The sequence below is a fragment of the Bos indicus x Bos taurus genome, chromosome 10 (genome assembly GCF_003369695.1).
Source record: "Bos indicus x Bos taurus breed Angus x Brahman F1 hybrid chromosome 10, Bos_hybrid_MaternalHap_v2.0, whole genome shotgun sequence".
Classification (NCBI taxonomy): Eukaryota; Metazoa; Chordata; class Mammalia; order Artiodactyla; family Bovidae; genus Bos; species Bos indicus x Bos taurus.
The window spans coordinates 67,688,191-67,706,379 of NC_040085.1; the positions used below are offsets into that span (position 1 = coordinate 67,688,191).

Genomic DNA, 18,189 nt, shown 5'->3' on the forward strand with positions numbered 1-18,189 from the left:
AAGATAATCTTTTTGGACAGAAGGGTAGTGAGTTTACGCAAAGTGGAAAAGCTCGGAGCCTTAAATTGAATCTGTAATTAGTTTATGATTACGCAGTCTGTTGTAAAGTGCGGGGCGAGGTATTGTTTAGAATAAATTACCCTCTGTATATCCGCAGCAGACTACGTTTTATGTTTTCTTCAGGAAAATTCATTATTTGTGTTTTCTCAAATAGAATTCCCTAAAAAGTAGGACATTAAACATTCTCTTATTTGACATGTAAAAAAATGGGGCTGAGTTGTTGTGAATATTTTTTCCTAATAAAACCTGATGTGTAGCCTCAGTCTCTGTGTGTGTTTAATTAGAGAAGTGCCCTTCAGGGAGAGTGCTACAACCCTTTTCATCTTATGGATGTTCAATCACTGTAAACTGGTGATTCTTTCACAGAGGAGAGCAAACTGGAGGTCTGGGAGAGTGATATGCTTTAATGTTTATCACGAAAGCATTTTTTAAAATTGCATATGTAGCCTGACAAGTAGGCTAGAATACTGTCAAGTCAAATATTCTTTAGGGATCTTTGGAATATTAAAACATTAAGAAACACTATTTTATGTAGAGATCTTTTCCATATATTTCTGGACAATATTACTGGCTCTTTGAAAAAAAATTTTTTTCAATGCTTCCACACAGAACTGCTTATGATTACTTGAACAGGACTACTGGACAAGTTTTGGGGTAAGCCTTTATAAACTTGCCTGACTGCCCAACCTGCAGGTAGACTATTTAAAGCAAAAACTTAACTGAGATAAAATTAGAGACAATCACCAATTAGAGAGGAGCGTGGAGAGTCTGGGTAGGTGGTTTGCCTCTTTCTAGGCAAATTCAGCTGCTAATATTTTTTGGCCCTATGAACATCACCTTAAGCCCTTGCTTCTGATTATTTTTCAGCCTTCTGTGATCATTTATGTATGTCTTTTCTCCCCTATTAGACTGAGTTCCTTCAGAGCAAGGTTCCCATCTGATTCATCTTTGATTGTTCCTAAAACTTTCCACTTTGCTTGCACAAGGACAACACACACATGATTGAGGGTGGGAGAGGATCTCGTGTGACACAGACCAGAGAAGAAATGACCAGAAGAATGGGGGAAACAGGGCCATTTTCTAGCTGTTCCAGTAAAATCTATTTATTCAAAGAAAAGTTTCTGAGGCTTGAGTGAGTCCAAGGTGTTTGCTATGTTTTGTGTGTTTGTGGCACCTCAAAATTCATATGTTGAAATCTAACCTCCAAGATCATAGCTCAGTATTGAGAGGTGGGGACTTTGGGAGGTGATTAGGTTTTCAGGATGAGACCTTAATGGGATTTGTGCCCTTGTTAAAAGAGGCTCCAGAGAGTTCCATTGCTCCTTTGGCTTTGTGAGGAAAATGCACTTTAAGACCAGAACTAGACACCAAGTTTCTGAGGTGATTTGGCTGAAATGAGAATGCTTATTATTGAAAAGCAGAGACATTACTTTACCAACAAAGGTCCATCTAGTCAAGGTTATAGTTTTTCCAGTGGTCGTGTATGGACGTGAGAGTTGGACTGTGAAGAAGGCTGAGCGCCGAAGAATTGATGCTTTTGAACTGTGGTGTTGGAGAAGACTCTTGAGAGTCCCTTGGACTGCAAGGAGATCCAACCAGTCCATTCTGAAGGAGATCAGCCCTGGGATTTCTTTGGAAGGAATGATGCTAAAGCTGAAACTCCAGTACTTTGGCCACCTCATGTGAAGAGTTGACTCATTGGAAAAGACTCTGATGCTGGGAGGGATTGGGGGCAGGAGGAGAAGGGGATGACAGAGGATGAGATGGCTGGATGGCATCACTGACTTGATGGACATGAGTCTGAGTGAACTCCAGGAGTTGGTGATGGACAGGGAGGCCCGGCGTGCTGCGATTCATGGGGTCACAAAGAGTCGGACACGACTGGGCGACTGAACTGAACTGAACTGATTCACTGATAGTAAAGTATAAATCTTGATAAGTTTTACATTTGCACTCTTTATCATCTAATAATTCCTCTCAGATATATATACTCCACACTCCTGCAACATATAAGTAGAAATCCATATTAAACCAACAAAAATAAGGGGTACCCAGTGAAACTGTATTTAAGATGAACAATGAATAATTCTTTTAGTTGGCCTCAAATTCAAATTTAATTTGGTCTCGTGTATTTTATCTGGCAATCCTACAAATAAGACAGGAAAAAGTGTTCATAAAACATGGTTTATAACAGCAATATCTGGAACCCACCTAAATTTTCATTGAGGAAATAATAAACTATATTCACACAGTGGAATATTAGGAAATAATGAAAATAAATGAATTACAGCTATGAGAAATAATATAAATGAATCTCAGAAACACTATTAAAAAGCAATTCAAAGACTATGTATTAGAAATTGCAACACCATTATAAAGTTCAAAATCAACCACAAGTAAACAATATATTGTTTAGAGATCTGAACACATGATAAAATATTTACAAGAGAATGAGAAACAAAATAAGGTAGTTGTTATTAAAGTAATGGCAGAGGCAGGAGAATAGAGGAGGAAAGGTGTTGGTCACGTTCCAGTTCCTATACATGTAGAAGGTACACAGGTATTCATATACCTGCTGTGCGTCTTATTCAGACATGTTACATAAGTTTTTCTATAATGTGTATTACATACCTTTTTTAAAAAAAAGATGAATGATAAGGAAAGTTACAGAGAGCCCTTATACTTTTAGGATAACTCTCCAAAAGCATAAGAATAGCATGACTTGTAATCACAGAAATAGTGAAAGATACAAAATATTACTTGATAGCCAGTTCCTGAGAGATGCTAGAAGGTGGAATGTACAAAGAAGACAGATTCAGCCATGGTGCTGGAGAAGACTCTAGAGAGTCCCTTGGACACCAAGGAGATCAAACCAGTTAATCCTAAAAGAAATAAACTCTTGAATACTCATTGGAAGGCCTGATGCTGAAGCTGAAGCTCCAATACTTTGGCCACCAGACTCCCAACAGCTGACTCATTGGAAAAGATCCTGATGCTGGAAAAGATGGAGGAGAAGCGGGGAAGTGGGGGGCGGGCCGACAGAGGATGAGATGGTTGGATGGCATCACCAACTCAATGGACATGAGCTTCAGCAAACTCTGGGAGATAATAAAGGACAGGGAAACCTGGCAGTAATGCAGTCCACGGGGTCAAAAAAAAAAAAAAAAGACACGACTTAGCGACAGAACACAACAAAATCAGATACAGTACTTTTTGCTAAGTAATGTGCTAGACTGTGGTGGTGGTGGTGGTGGTAGTGGGTATATTTACAAGAGCTTCTCAAGAGTGAAGGGTGTTAAGGCTACAACCAGAGAGCCACACATTAAGCACGGGTATTATAGCCTACAAGAGAGTAAGTCCAGTTTGCGTGGGTTTGTGCTCAGTCACTTCAGTCATGTCTGACTCTGCGACCCTATGGATTATAGCCCGCCAGGCTCCTCAGTCCATGGGCTTCTCCAGGCAAGAATACTGGAGTGGGTTGCCATGCCCGCCTCTGAAGTCCAGTCTACTTCTCAGTAAACCCTCTTTGGATCCTATTTCTACGTGGCAGTGGTTGAGGTTGGGAGATGTTCCTTTTTAGGTGTAAAAGTTGACTTCTCACCCTAGGATCACTTTATTTATTTATTTTTTGCAAGAGTCTGCACTGCGCTTAGTCACTCAGTCGTGTCCGACTCTTGCGACCCCCATAGACTGCAGCCTGTCAGGCTCTTCTGTCCATGGGATTCTTCAGGCAAGAATACCGGAGTGGGTTGCGATTTCCTTCTCCCCTAGGATCACTTTAAAGGGGAGAGATGGTAAGTGTAATAATGATTGGTAGAAAGTATAATACAGACCTAAATTCCTTCTTTGGCTCACAGGTCCCCTGAGAAGTAAACTTATTTACTGAAATTAATCACGCCCACGTTACTTCCCCAAGAGATCTGAGGTCCTGAGGCAAACGGTTACGCAGGCGCAGAACACACCGCGAAAGCTTGGGTAGATCCGGCTGGAGGTGGAGTTGAAACGGCCGGAAACGCGTCACGGAGGGCGTGTGCGTCAGGTCGTAGGAGGTGGGGCTCAGAGCCTCGTTTCCTCGGCTACCACCGGCAGCTACCCTGAGCCTGGCGTGCTTGCTTTGCAGACATGGGGACTCCTTCAGGTTTGAAGGACGACTGCGAGGCACTGCTCAGCCGCTTCCAGGAGATGGATAGCGTGCGCTTCGAGGACTTCGCTGAGCTCTGGAGAAGTATGAAGTTCGGAACCATCTTCTGGTGGGTGTTTCTTATCCCGCCTATCTCTGTGCTCAGGGGCGGTGTAACAAGTTTCTTTCTTCCCTTTCTCTTTGCGGCACCTGGGAAGGTATGAGGAAAGTGGCAGTCTGAACACTGCCTTCGTCTCTTCTGGGCCGTCATCTATGCTTGGCTACGCGTTTTCCCTGGCCGATTTCGTTGGCTTGGGTTTCATCCATCCATTTTGGGGCCTCCTCCCAGATAACGTATACCTCTACCTGGCCGCCCTTCTGAACTCTTCTACCTCCACTACCCTGATCGAGATCACCGTCGCGTGCCCTCCCTCTAGTCTTGTTTTCTTAGAACTCCATGTTTGAAAACAAACACACAAGCAAAGACAAAACCCTGCATGATTGAATTCATTTTTCATACAACCGCTGAACTTGTAAAGTGCAGATTTGATCATGTCACGGCCTATCATACCACCCTTAAGGGTTTCCGTTGCCTCTGAGTACAGCTCAAATTCCCTAACAAGGTTGGCAACACCCTTCGTGGCTGGCCTTTGCCCAGCGTTGCAGCTTTATTTACCAGCCCACTCCATGGCTCTCTACATGCGTTTCCTCAGTCTGGACCTTTACCCCAACTGCCTTTGCCTGGCTACCTTATTCTTCATTCAGGGTTAAGCTCTTGTGACAGTTCCTCAGGGAAAGATTCCTTAGCCCTTCTGGACTAAATAAAGTGTTCATGCTCTTTTTCTTGTAGCACTTTGTGCTTATTTTATCTCTTGACTTAATCACATTTTAACTGTGTAGTTCAGAAGGCAGTATAGTGTAGTGGTGAGAAGCATGGATTATGGAGCCCCACTCCCTGATTGTGGTCAGAGTCCTCTACTGACTGTGGTAATAACTGCACTCTTAAGTGCTCAAGAAATATTCCTTATTATTATTTTAAAATTTCTTTCCACTAGACTTAGCTCTGTGAGGACAATGACTGGATGGATCTAGTATCCCATTAGAATACTTAAAATATTTAAAAGGCTAAATTAATAAAATGAATGAGTCTTTGTGACTATAACTCTTATGTTCTGCTGAATAAAATGTGAACATTCTCTTTTTTTCTCCTTGTTGCTGTAAAATAACTACCTGTGTAGTTTGTCCATTGAAGGGGATGGAGAATGGAGAACCGTTTGTTGTACAATTAATGAAAGGAGAGGAACTCTTTTTTTTTTTTTTACTGGTACTAAATGTAATGCATTTATAGCTGTATGTAATCCAAAGAACAACTCTGAGATCAGTAATTATCCTTGTTTTATAGATGAGGAAATAGAGATTTTAAAAGGTTAAGTAATTTTTCCATGATCACACAACTGGTAGGTGGTACAGCAGGTATTGAAACCAGTTTGTCTGACTGTTTCTGAAACCCATGATCTTTTTCACTGTAGCCCTCTTGGGAAAAGTGGTGGTTTAGAAAAATTTTGCTATGGTTGCCCCAACTTCTAATTTAATGAAGAAGAAACTAAAATGAGAAAACAAGTAGAGATTATTTAAGGAGTGGTGGATTTTCTTTAGAAATTGCTTTGGTTGCCAGTACTGTAATAGGTAGTTTTCATTCTTGTTCAGTTCAGTCGCTCAGTTGTGTCCGACTCTTCGCGACCTCATGAATCGCAGCACGCCAGGCCTCCCTGTCCATCACCAACTCCCGGAGTTCACTCAGACTCACGTCCATCGAGTCAGTGATGCCATCCGGCCATCTCATCCTCTGTTGTCCCCTTCTCCTCCTGCCCCCAATCCCTCCCAGCATCACAGTCTTTTCCAATGAGTCAACTCTTCGCATGAGGTGGCCAAAGTACTGGAGTTTCAGCTTCAGCATCATTCCTTCCAAAGAAATCCCAGGGCTGATCTCCTTCAGAATGGACTGGTTGGATCTCCTTGCAGTCCAAGGGACTTTCAAGAGTCTTTTCCAACACCACAGTTCAAAAGCATCAATTCTAAAGTGCTCAGCCTTCTTCACAGTCCAACTCTCACATCCATAGATGACCACAGGAAAAACCATAGCCTTGACTAGATGGACCTTTGTTGACAAAGTAATGTCTCTGCTTTTGAATATGCTATCTAGGTTGGTCATAACTTCCCTTCCAAGGAGTAAGTGTCTTATGGCCACAGTCACCATCTGCAGTGATTTTGGAGCCCCCAAAAATAAAGTCTGACACTGTTTCCACTGTTTCCCCATCTATTTCCCATGAAGTGATGGGACTGGAGGCCATGATCTTTGTTTTCTGAATGTTGAGCTTTAAGCCAGCTTTTTCACTCTCCACTTTCACTTTCATCAAGAGGCTTTTTAGTTCCTCTTCACTTTCTGCCATAAGGGTGGTGTCATCTGCATATCTGAGGTTATTGATATTTCTCCCAGCAATCTTGATTCCAGCTTGTGCTTCTTCCAGTCCAATGTTTCTCATGATGTTCTCTGCATATAAGTTAAATAAGCAGGGTGATAATATACAGCCTTGACGTACTACTTTTCCGATTTGGAACCAGTCTGTTGTTCCATGTCCAGTTCTAACTGTTGCTTCCTGACCTGCATACGTGTTTCTCAAGAGGCAGATCAGGTGGTCTGGTATTCCCATCTCTTTCAGAATTTTCCACAGTTTATTGTGATCCACACGGTCAAAGGCTTTGGCATAGTCAATAAAGCAGAAATAGATGTTTTTCTGGAACTCTCTTGCTTTTTCCATGATCCAGCGGATGTTGGCAATTTGATCTCTGGTTCCTCTGCCTTTTCGAAAACCAGCTTGAACATCAGGAAGTTCACGGTTCACGTATTGCTGAAGCCTGGCTTGGAGAATTTTGAGCATCACTTTACTAGCGTGTGAGATGAGTGCAATTGTGCGGTAGTTTGAGCATTCTTTGGCATTGCCTTTCTTTGGGATTGGAATGAAAACTGACCTTTTCCAGATCTGTGGCCACTGCTGAGTTTTCCAAATTTGCTGGCATATTGAGTGCAGCACTTTCACAGCATCATCTTTCAGGATTTGAAATAGCTCCACTGGAATTCCATCACCTCCACTAGCTTTGTTCGTAGAGATGCTTTCTAAGGCCCACTTGACTTCACATTCCAGGATGTCTGGCTCTAGGTCAGTGATCACACCATGATGATTATCTGGGTCATGAAGATCTTTTTTGTAGTATATTCATTACTTAGAGAGCCCAGGCTTTGGAATATAGTGGAGTCTCCTTTGTTATCCTGCTGTTTACATTGGTGAACTTTTTCCCTGCAGAATTGGGAGGAGGAGGAGGGTTACATTTTGCTGTGGTTCTCCAACTTTTTCACCCAAATGTCTCCAGAACAGATTAGGACCCCCTGAGGCTACTGGGGGAAAACTCTATTATATATTAATATGCACATATATTTTTTAATTGAAGTATAGTTGAGTTGAATTGATGCCTTTGAACTGTGGTATTGGAGAAGACTTGAGAGTCCCTTGGACTGCAAGGTGGTTCAACCAGTCCATCCTAAAGGAAATCAGTCCTGAATGTTCATTGGAAGGACTGATGCTGAAGCTGAAACTCCAATACTTTGGCCACATGATGCAAAGAACTGACTAATTGGGAAAGACCCTGATGCTGGGAAAGATTGAAGGCAGGAAGAGAAGGGGACAACAGAGGATGAGATGGTTGAGTGGCATCACCAACTCGATGGACATGAGCTTGAGCAAGCTCTGGGAGTTGGTGATGGACAGGGAAGCCTGACGTGCTGCAGTCCATGGGGTCACAAGAATCGGACATGACTGAGTGACTGAACTGACTGACTGATAGTTGAGTTACAGCATTTGCAGTGTAGTGATTCCACAGTCAAATACATTACAAGTGATCAACCAGAAGTTCAGTGACCATCTGGCACTATACAAAATTATTGAAGTATTATTTTTATTGGCTTTATTCCTTATGCTGTATATTATATCCAGTGACTTACTTGTTTTATAACTGGAAGTTTGTATCTTTTAATCCCCTTCACCTATTTTGCCCATCCATCTATCCTCTTCCCCTCTGACATCCATCACCCTGCTCTCTGTTTATATGTTTCAGTTTTGTTTCTTGGTTTTTTAGATTCCACACATAAGTGAGATTATGCAGAACTTATCTTTGTCTGACTTATTTCACTTAGCATAATACCCTTTAGTTCAATTTATTTTGTCAAAATGCTCCTGATCTTTGTATTTTATTCTGTAACATTACCATGGTTATTTTAATATATTACATATTTAAAATTCTTAAACCAGTAGTTAGTTGTAACCCTGGTCCTTTTGCTCCCAATTCAGCAGTAAAGTTGATGCTTTTGGAAGATGTGTCAAGAGTATCTAGGGCCTCACTGTAAGAAACACAGCAGAAAATTAGGTCTTTATCCTTGAATCATGAAAGGATCAGGTGTGGAATGCCTGTCCACTTTCTAGCAGCTGCTATTTAAACAAGTGTAAATCTCTTCTGTTATTTTTTTTCACAGTCATAATATAGGTTCTTTCTGTTTTCTAGTGGTAGAATGAGAAATTTAGAAAAGAACACGTTTACAAAAGAAGCTTTGACTTTGGCTTGGCGATACTTTTTACCTCCATATACCTTCCAGATCAGAGTTGGTGCTTTGTATCTGCTATATGGATTATATAACATGCAACTGTGTCAACCAAAACAAAAGGTAATATTTGTGAATTGTTTTCCTCCAGCTGAAATATGAAACAGGTGCAGTATTTTCATAGCCAACTGATTTTAAAGAGAAATACCAGTGTTTCAAAATTATAATACATTTGTGAAAAAAGATTTGCATTTATTAACAATTTTTTTATTCCTCTTGTTTGTAGATTAGAGTTGCCCTGAAGGATTGGGATGAAATTTTAAAATTTCAGCAAGATTTGATAAATGCACAACATTTTGATGCAGCTTATATTTTTAGGAAGCTACGACTAGACAGAGCATTTCACTTTACAGCAATGCCTAAATTGGTATGTTATCTGAAAGAGATTGGTTTTCAAAATGAGAAATTCTGTTTCATTGTCCGTAAAGTTCCTCAGTCTCCAGAAAGTGGAAAGAGTATTATATAATTTCCAATACTTGAGAAAAGGCTTCTTGGACTTCCCTGGTGGTCCAGTGGTTAAGACTCTGTGCTTCCAATTCAGGGGCCATGTGTTCAATCCCAGGTCTTGGTCAGGGAACTAAGATCTCGACATGCTATGTGGTATGGCCAAAAAAAAGAAAAGAAAAAAGATTTCTTAAAGTAGGAAAAAAATATTGGGAATTCCCTGGTGATCCAGTGGTTAGGACTCCTATCACTGCTGAGAGCCTGGGTTCATTCCCTGGTCAGGAAACTAAGATCCTACAAGCTGTGTATCATGGCCAAAAAAAGAAAAGAGGAAAAAATGCCTTCTGCTTACTTTTTTTTGAAAGCAAAATTCAGTCTCTCCTAATAATGCAGTGTTTCTGAATGTTGTCCATTAAGTAGATGGTTAGAAGAAGAAGTTAGTTGGGTATCTGCTTTGCTTATGCCTGTATTCAGACATCAAAGAGGCTACTGAAAGAGAACTAAGGGATTTTAATTCCAGTTAGAGAAAAGTTGAAACTTCCTTTAATATATATTTCTTCAGTCTTGTGACACTTTCAGATGCTAGACTGAAAGAGCATTTTAATCAAAAGATTCTAGTTCTGTCAGTTGGCAAATCATGTAACTTCTCTGAATTTGTAAGCATGTGGCCTGGCATCTTAAGGGTTATTTCAAAAGTTGTTTAACAGTCTTTGAAAAATATTTTCTCCAGAGTAAGTATGTACTTACTAAATATATACTTATTTAGTAAGTACATACTTAGAGCTGGGGTTTTTTTTTGGTTCATATTTACTTATAGATGATTTTTATTATTGGCTTACTTACTTATTTCAGTATTTAAAATATATCTTTTAAAACATCTATTTTAAAAGACATTATTATTTAGCTGTCATACAGAATGAAGAAAAAAATGCAACGAGCTGAAATTACTGAAGAATTTAAGGACCCAAATGATCGTGTATTGAAACTTATCACTTCTGATGTATTAGAGGTAAATTTGCTTTTATGTTCTTAAAATTTTTTAAAAACTGTTTTGTTGTTAACTATATATTGAGTTTATACCTTCATCTACTGGATACTGAAAATTTTTCTAATCATAGAATGCTGTTACCTTCTCTCAAGTGTCAGGAATACTATACCCTAAATATATCAAAATTTCTGGAATAAATTTTGAAAGAGTGAGAAATAGATGTAAAAGACTGGACTTGGACTAGGGATATTGGGATTCAAATACTGAAACTACCATTTGTATTTGACTTTAGATATATTATGAAACAAGAATTTAGTGACTTTATTTTTTTTTAACAATGTATGTTCATTTCCTAAGTTCCTTTTTACAACGCTTGAGTAAAAGCCCACTATTATAAAACAAGAATTTAGTGACTTTATTTTTTTAAAACAATATATATGTTTTAACATGAATATATATATGTTTTAACATGAATATATATGTTCATTTCCTAAATTCCTTTTTAACAATGCTTGAGTAAAAACCCACTATTGAAAAGTTTATTTTGATAAAACAAAAATTTGAAGTCAAGAATAATGGATAAGAGTTAGAGTCTTAAAAAAACAGCTTTTCAATCTAATGTATTTCAGTATTTTGAGATGTGCAGTATTCAGGAAAATCTTTTGCATTGATAAATAGTTACAGAGAGTTTTACCTGAGTGGGAAAGTTGCCCCGAGGTTAAAACAAAACCCCACTAAAGGGTTGCAGCCTTCTAATTAGTGATCCGTTCCTTATTTTTAAAGAATAGATTCCTATGTACATAGAAAATGTGTGGAGTTAGTGTGAGCAGGTGGGGGCCTTGTTGTGTTTTTTCATTCCTTTGAGCCTTAGTTTCCTCCTCTTTAATATTATGATTGCAACCCTTATTTCATCCACTTGTAAGAGTTGAGACTAGATTATTCCTGAAGAGTGCTGAGTGTGGCCTATGGCACATAGTAGATGCTTAGTAAATGTTACTACTTCCCCCCTCATCCCTGTTCAGTCTTTTCCTACATAAGGAGTGGAAAGGGGATCAGATCTGTGATTTGCTCAACTGTTTCTCTGTGTCCTAGATGCCACCATGTGCTCATAGCTTCAGCTGTCAGGTTGATTGATTTTTCAAAGCACTCTGGGTCTGCTCTGTATACCGACTTCAGTTTTGAGCAAGAATTGTTAATCAGGGGTCCATGAATAGTCTTGAGAAGGTCCATGGATCCTTTTCCCCCTCTAAATTGTATATAAATTTTTCATATGTATGGACACTTGGTGAGGATGAGGTAGTCTATCCTCAGATTGACAAAGGTGTTCATCTACCCAGAATGTTAAGAATTACACAGAAGGAAATTATTTACTAAGTATCTAAAGACTGGACTGTGGTGTAGTGCAGGAGCTATACAAGATGTTTTCTGTATATTATCAATATTTTACTCCTCAATGACATCCCTGCAAAACAGGTGCTTTAAACAAATTTTATTTAATTTTTTTCTTTCTTCTTTTTTTTTTTTTTACAGAAGATGTTTTATCCCTGGTTAAAAGCTAAGGAAACTGAGGCATGGAGACATTAAGTTAGGAAGCAGTGGAGCTAAGGTTCTGTAGCATTGCCTGTTGGACAGCAAAGACCTTGTCTGAGCTGGGACTGGGGTTGGAAAGGTATCCTTTGCAGATGTCTAGTGAAGTATGACAAGAATTAAGATCTTTGCAGCAGCAGCAGTGAAGTATGACAAGAATTAAGATCTTTGCCCTCTAGCAGCTGAGCAGGAAAGAAGTGGGAGAAGGTCATGTATAAAAATAAAGATAGGAAAAAAACTTTGCATAATAGAGGGAATTTGTGTTTTATCTTTTGGGGAGAGGGGAATCATTTAAAAGTTTTAGGGATTGGAGAAAATTAGAGTATATATTTAGGTTTGGGGTAAGGAGCCATTAGAAAGAGATTTTGTGTAGAAAAGAAGCTATGAGGTCCCTTCTGTGGAGGAGGTGGTGGGTCAGTGACCAAGAGCCCGGTAGAGAGATTCCTTTGGGCTGGAGAAGGTACTTTTTCCTTGGAAACCTGAGGGAAGGAAGTGGAAATGGACTCATAACTGTGAAGAAGAGAAGCAGAAAGCAAACAGACCCAATAGCCTTAACTTTAAGAGGGGGCTTCCTGCTGGAACAGAGAATTGAGAAAGTTTGGAGTACCATGAAGAATGAAAGATTTGGGGAGACCAGAAAGGATTTGCCAAGAAGTACTGGTGTGAATTATAAAGAGAGAGGCAGAGGTTGTTTTTGAACAGCAAGACGTTGTTCTTATTAGTATTCTCTTAATGAAAAAAAGATGATTTGAACCCAGTTGGTTGTAATTTTTGATTGTTGACTAATTTGGTGATAGAGCCTTAATTTTTTTCAATATGCCTTCTTAAACTTTTTTTTTTTTATTCATTTGAAGCTCTTTAATTAAAGGTTCCTCTGTTATATAATTGTATATGTGAGCAAGCAGATAATGGGAAGTTTTAGAGAACAGAGCTGGGGTGATGCATAAAGCCATATTCTTTTGTGCTTGGAGAGGAGGGTCAGAAGGACCCTTTTCATGGAAGCCTTTAGGAATGGAGAAGACTGTGACGCCATCCTGACTTTATCTAGCATTTTTGGCTTGCCACAGATTTGCTTTGAAGGCCTTTTCCTTCTGTGCTTATGTTGGCTCTATTTTTCCTGTTCTGCATAGTCTATTACCCATTTTCACTGATAATCCCTAAATTGAATACTTTTCTATTTTCTTTCTCCTCCTGCGAATGCTCTTAAGTCTTCATGTCAGCGTATTTGAATTCTGATTATGATTCTCAGTTATCTGATTAAGGAGGTTTAATAAAACTAGAGAATAGAATATTGAATCAAAATAGCTGATTTTTTTAAAAATTCAGGCATAATACATAATATTGTGTTTCAGGTATATAACATAATGATTCAATATTTATATATATGGTCAATCACCACAGTAAGTTTAGTTAACATCCATCACCATACATGATTACAGTTTTTTAAAGCATCTGATTAATTCCAACTCTGTTACTTAAATATGCCCTTTAGCAAGTCATTCCACTTTTGAATCTATTTTCTTCATTTATAAAATTATAATAATGGCATTACATGTTGCGTATTCACTGTGTGCCAGGAACTATGCTGAAGGTTTTTTGTATGTTTTTTCACTAATTATAATAGTCCTGCAGAGGAGGTAGTGTTTTCCCAGTTTTAAAAGCAAGGAAACTGAGGCTTAGAGAAATTAAGTAATTTACATAGCATAAGGTACAGACACTGGATTTGAATGTCCAAATGTATAAAGCTCCAAAGCCCTACACTACCTTTTATTTCTTCATCCTTTGATTTTTGTATAATGTTTTACATTTACAGACTACTTCCACTTGTATAAGCTCACTTTATATATCTACATTGTGTTTGTCCAAACGTGGAACATGATTGCGACTGAGGGATTTGTTCAAGGTCACAATCTAGCAAGTGACAGGTCTCAGGCCCCAAGCTAGTTGTCTTTGTCCTGTATTGTAGTGCATGCAAAATAATGGGAATACAGCACAGTGTACCATGTAAAATGTTAGGGGCTGCCCATGTCAGCACACTGTTCCTCATTGAAGATCCCGCATATGTAAGCACTCAGCACTCCTCAGCATTTTTGCATTCCTTGAACAGATGTTGATCAAGTCCATAAAAATCTCCTAGAAATGCATTGACTAGCCTATCTTGGGAGTGACTCAGAGGACGTGGTAACAATCGGTGAGGGATGGTTCTCTGCTGGTCTTGGAGCCGAGTGTCAGTGCTGGTTTTATGTGAGTTTTAAGTCTGCCTGCCATAGGCTGTCTCTCTGTTTACCCTGTAGACCTGCCCATTTGTCTGGAGGTTTCTTGAGTAGGAAGGTCTAACTAATAACTATGCCTCAAATGGTGTCATAAGTCACTATTTCATTTAATCTTGAATCTTATCACTTAAGTAATGAAGAAACTTATGGAGATAGACACAAGAGCTTTGAGATTTCTGAAATCACATCTCTGTGGAGGATTGGGTGAGAGTCATGAGATACGAATTCCCAGCTGAATATAAAGAATTGTGTAAATATCCTTTATGTGACAATATGAAATAAAAATATGATCTTAATTATTAGGGGTAATATTTAAAGATATGCTGTACTACAAATAAGTTTTGTTACATCCAGGAACGCAGTCCTATATTAATTAGACTTTCCGCATCATCTCTCCATATATTGTATATTAATTAATGTTCATTAATTATAATGATTCCATATTTCTGGAAAGCAGACTTTTCATTAATAATGTACTGGTTTGCATAGTTATATTATTTTTAATATACAGTAATAAGTTATTCCTTCTCAACTCTGTCACTTTGGAAGGTGATTTGATTTTATTTGTTTTGGTGCATTTCTCCTCAAAAACTGAATTAAAGGACTCATCTTTTCACTTATAGGAAATGATGAATGTTCATGACCATTATCAGAGAATGAAACATGTAATTTCAGCTGACAAATCCAATCCGGAAAAATCCCTCGACTTGATAAAAGATGATTTTTTTGACAATATCAAGAACATAGTTTTGGAGCATCAGCAGTGGCACAAAGACAGAAAGGTTTGTAGCTGTCTGATACGTCACCTTTGCATTTGCATCGTACATGACTGGCTGGACATGGGTGAGGGTGTTGAGAGGCAGCCTTGTTTAGTGGCTACCTCCTGTGAAATAAAGATCTGCAGGGCTTAATTTCCTTAGTTTTAGCTTTACCAGTTATTAGCTAGGTGATGTTATTTAATGTTTTATGTGTAATAATAATATATAATTGCAACTATATAATATATAGTTTAATATCCATTTAATATATATGTATACATTATGTAGTATACATAATTATAGGGAAATAAATAATCTTGGTGTACCATGGATTTAGTACAATCTTTATAATTTAGCATTCTCTGGAGATTGCACACAGACCATCTTTAATCCAAATCCTACACATAACTTTTTTTTTTCTTTACATAGCATTGTTCCTAATGTTTTAAAAACTTGAATTAATTACCAACATTTAAGTATTTGTGGTCTTAAGATTCCAGACATCTGACTTCTCTTAAAGGTGAGAGGTTTGGTTATACCGGTCCTGCTTTGCTGCATGGCAGCGGACAGCTAGACTTCAGGGTGGCTTCTCCCATTGTGACAGAGCGCATGCTCTCTGTTTACCAGTGCTCTACCTGCCTTGGTTTAACTGTTTACAAATCTCATCAATGCATATCTTCCATTTAGTTTTCTGACCCAAATGCTGATGCTAGAGCTGCCCATATTCCATGTTAGTCTTTTCAGCTAAAGAAACTTTACCTCTGAAGGCCAGCCTTGCTAAATTTCCCTTTGAAACCACTTCTCCATCTAATTTTACTAAATACTTCTAGGAAAAGGATAAAAGAAAAAAACAAGTAATTTCTTATTACTTACTGTGTGTTTAATAATGTGTTAATGTTTTCACGAATGCTAGAAAGGCATTTTTACGTGTTATCTTTCATCATTATGTGTTATATATCAGATTTGTTGCTACTTTTGGCTTATATAAAGGATAATGGCTCAAAACTCAATTTTATAAAAGATGAACAAGGAAAGTGATGAGATAACAGCCTTGGGAAGAAGGAAATAATTTGCTTCCTCTATGGACATTTATTTTAATGTTTGACTACTTTGAGTGCTACAAATGGGTTGCACAGATGACCTGGGCACTTACGTAAACATCTTTTGTAGCACTCTTTTAATAACTCATTTTAATGATCATGACTAAGACCTTTGAAAACCTGAAGGAAAGGAGAATAAACCAATTCTCTCGCCACCACATAAATCTGCATATTATCTTTCATTAGTTAGGATTAATTTTTATTGATTTTATAATTCTAATGAAACCTAACCATGATCTTAATATCTGGTGGTGAGCCATGCTTCAGTACTTGTGAAATACTCTTTTAGTTTTTCAGTAATTAAGTAAATGATTTCCATTGTTCTGAAAATAATTTTCAGTTAATTTTTAGTTGGTTTGAATTGTAAATATGTAAATATAACTTACTTTATCTTTTAGAAACCACCCTTAAAACTGAAAGTTAAAGGAGGAGAAGAAAAGAGTGAGAGAAATTCACAACAATCAGAGGTCAGAAAAATTCATTATATGATTGCTTATGAGGCAGAGGTTTGGTTAGCTCCTTTTCATTTTATGTGTGGCTGTGATTCTGTGTATTAACCATAACATCCTGTGGTCAATATTATAATATTAATACATACTTTAGAAAATTCTGTAACATGGGTTCTGTGAAGAGCTAGTCTGTTCTTTCCTGGAAATCTTGTGAAAGACCACATCAGGTATAGACTGGGCATGAGAATGTTCACCGTTTTCAGTGGGAAAGGGGACGGATGGTGGTGGAAGGTGCCCTCAGTCCTTACAGGGGCAGAGGAAGACTGCTGTAATGCTATGTCTTTTCTCCCTGCTTGTCAGTCTTTCGCGTAGTCTGCAGCTTAAGCTACTATTCACTGCTTTCTGCCTTCAAGGTTTTCATCCATCGTAGTGAATGAGGCAAAGAGCCATCTTTGGGCATAGGCAGATGAAGAGGGAGTGGCATAGTCACCAGGGCTCACGGCTTTCTTTCTTATCCTTTTTAAATCTTGAATGAAAACAGTCAGTAGCCATGGGGTTGTTATCATGGCCCCTGTTAGAAAGTAATGCCATGTCTATGTGTCTTTACTTAATATGTGTCCAATAAATGTTAGTTTCTTTTACCCTAACCTTCTGTCTTGAATCTTATTTCTGGTAAAAAAAATACTTAATTATTCGTAATTTTACTTAATGTTTGTGTGTTTTAACTTTTTCCCCTTCCGGTTTGTTTTTACTTCCAGAGATGTGAAAGGGCAGAATCATTAGCGAAAATAAAATCAAAGGCCTTTTCAGTTGTTGCTCAGGTACGTTATTTATTTAATAAGGTAATTTAGAAATTTACTTGATGCTCTTTTAATCACATTTTAATTTTTTCATCAGAGTAACACCTCTGCATAATTTAAAAAATCTAATAATACTATGTAGCTTATACAGTTCAGCAGTCCTGCTCCACCACTTCCTGCCCCTGGACTTTTGATCTCAAAAGGCAGCTATCTTCCCCTTTTTCTCCTTTAGTTATTTTGTCCTGGTATTTACCTGGAATTTTGATCCCATTGTTCTTTATTAATAGTCTTCCAGCTTCTAGTATTCCTAATTATGAAAGGTTTTAGAATTTTATCTTTATCCCCAGAGCTCTGGATTTTCATGATAATGTACCTTGGTGTAGGTCTTTTTTTCCACCAGTGCCCTGGGCTCTTATGATTGACGTCCTTTTGATCTGATAGCCTTCCGTTCTGATGGATTTTTCTATAAATGCTTCTCTGATCGAATTCTTTGCTGCAGTTTTGCTTTTTTTATTTTCTGGAACTTTTATTTTCTTCTTCTTTGTTTTTATCTATTTTCAGAGAGCTTTCTTTATCTTCTGAACTATTATAATGGATTTTTTAAATTTCTGCTGACATTTTTTCATTACTAAGATTTTTTTCTTTTCTCTGAATCTGTTATTAATTAAAAAATGGATTTCTTCTCCCCCCCGCCGTGGTTCAATATGTTTATCTATTTGAGGATGTTAATTACAGTTTTTTGATGTTTCTTCCTTTTCCCCCAGAGTTCTTATTTTTGTTTATTCTGTTCTCTATCTTTCATTTTGGTGACTTTTTGCAAACGTTTGAAGATCTTGAGATCATATTTGCTGCTGCTGCTGCTAAGTCGCTTGAGTCGTGTCTGACTCTGTGCGACCCCA

At 38.1% G+C, this 18,189-nt stretch overlaps 1 protein-coding gene across 1 annotated transcript in view; it reads left to right on the forward strand.

The window, feature by feature from the left end:
* Positions 1 to 4,097: 4,097 nt before the first annotated feature.
* Positions 4,098 to 18,189, forward strand: part of SNAPC1 (small nuclear RNA activating complex polypeptide 1) — a 29,769-nt gene continuing 15,677 nt past the window's right edge. Inside the window, exons 1-7 of the mRNA XM_027554268.1 lie at positions 4,098 to 4,310; positions 8,795 to 8,954; positions 9,118 to 9,258; positions 10,240 to 10,344; positions 14,807 to 14,965; positions 16,440 to 16,508; positions 17,249 to 17,311. Coding sequence (XP_027410069.1) covers positions 4,183 to 4,310; positions 8,795 to 8,954; positions 9,118 to 9,258; positions 10,240 to 10,344; positions 14,807 to 14,965; positions 16,440 to 16,508; positions 17,249 to 17,311 — 825 coding nt within the window. The 5' untranslated portion in view covers positions 4,098 to 4,182. The remainder of the gene's footprint in view (positions 4,311 to 8,794; positions 8,955 to 9,117; positions 9,259 to 10,239; positions 10,345 to 14,806; positions 14,966 to 16,439; positions 16,509 to 17,248; positions 17,312 to 18,189) is intronic.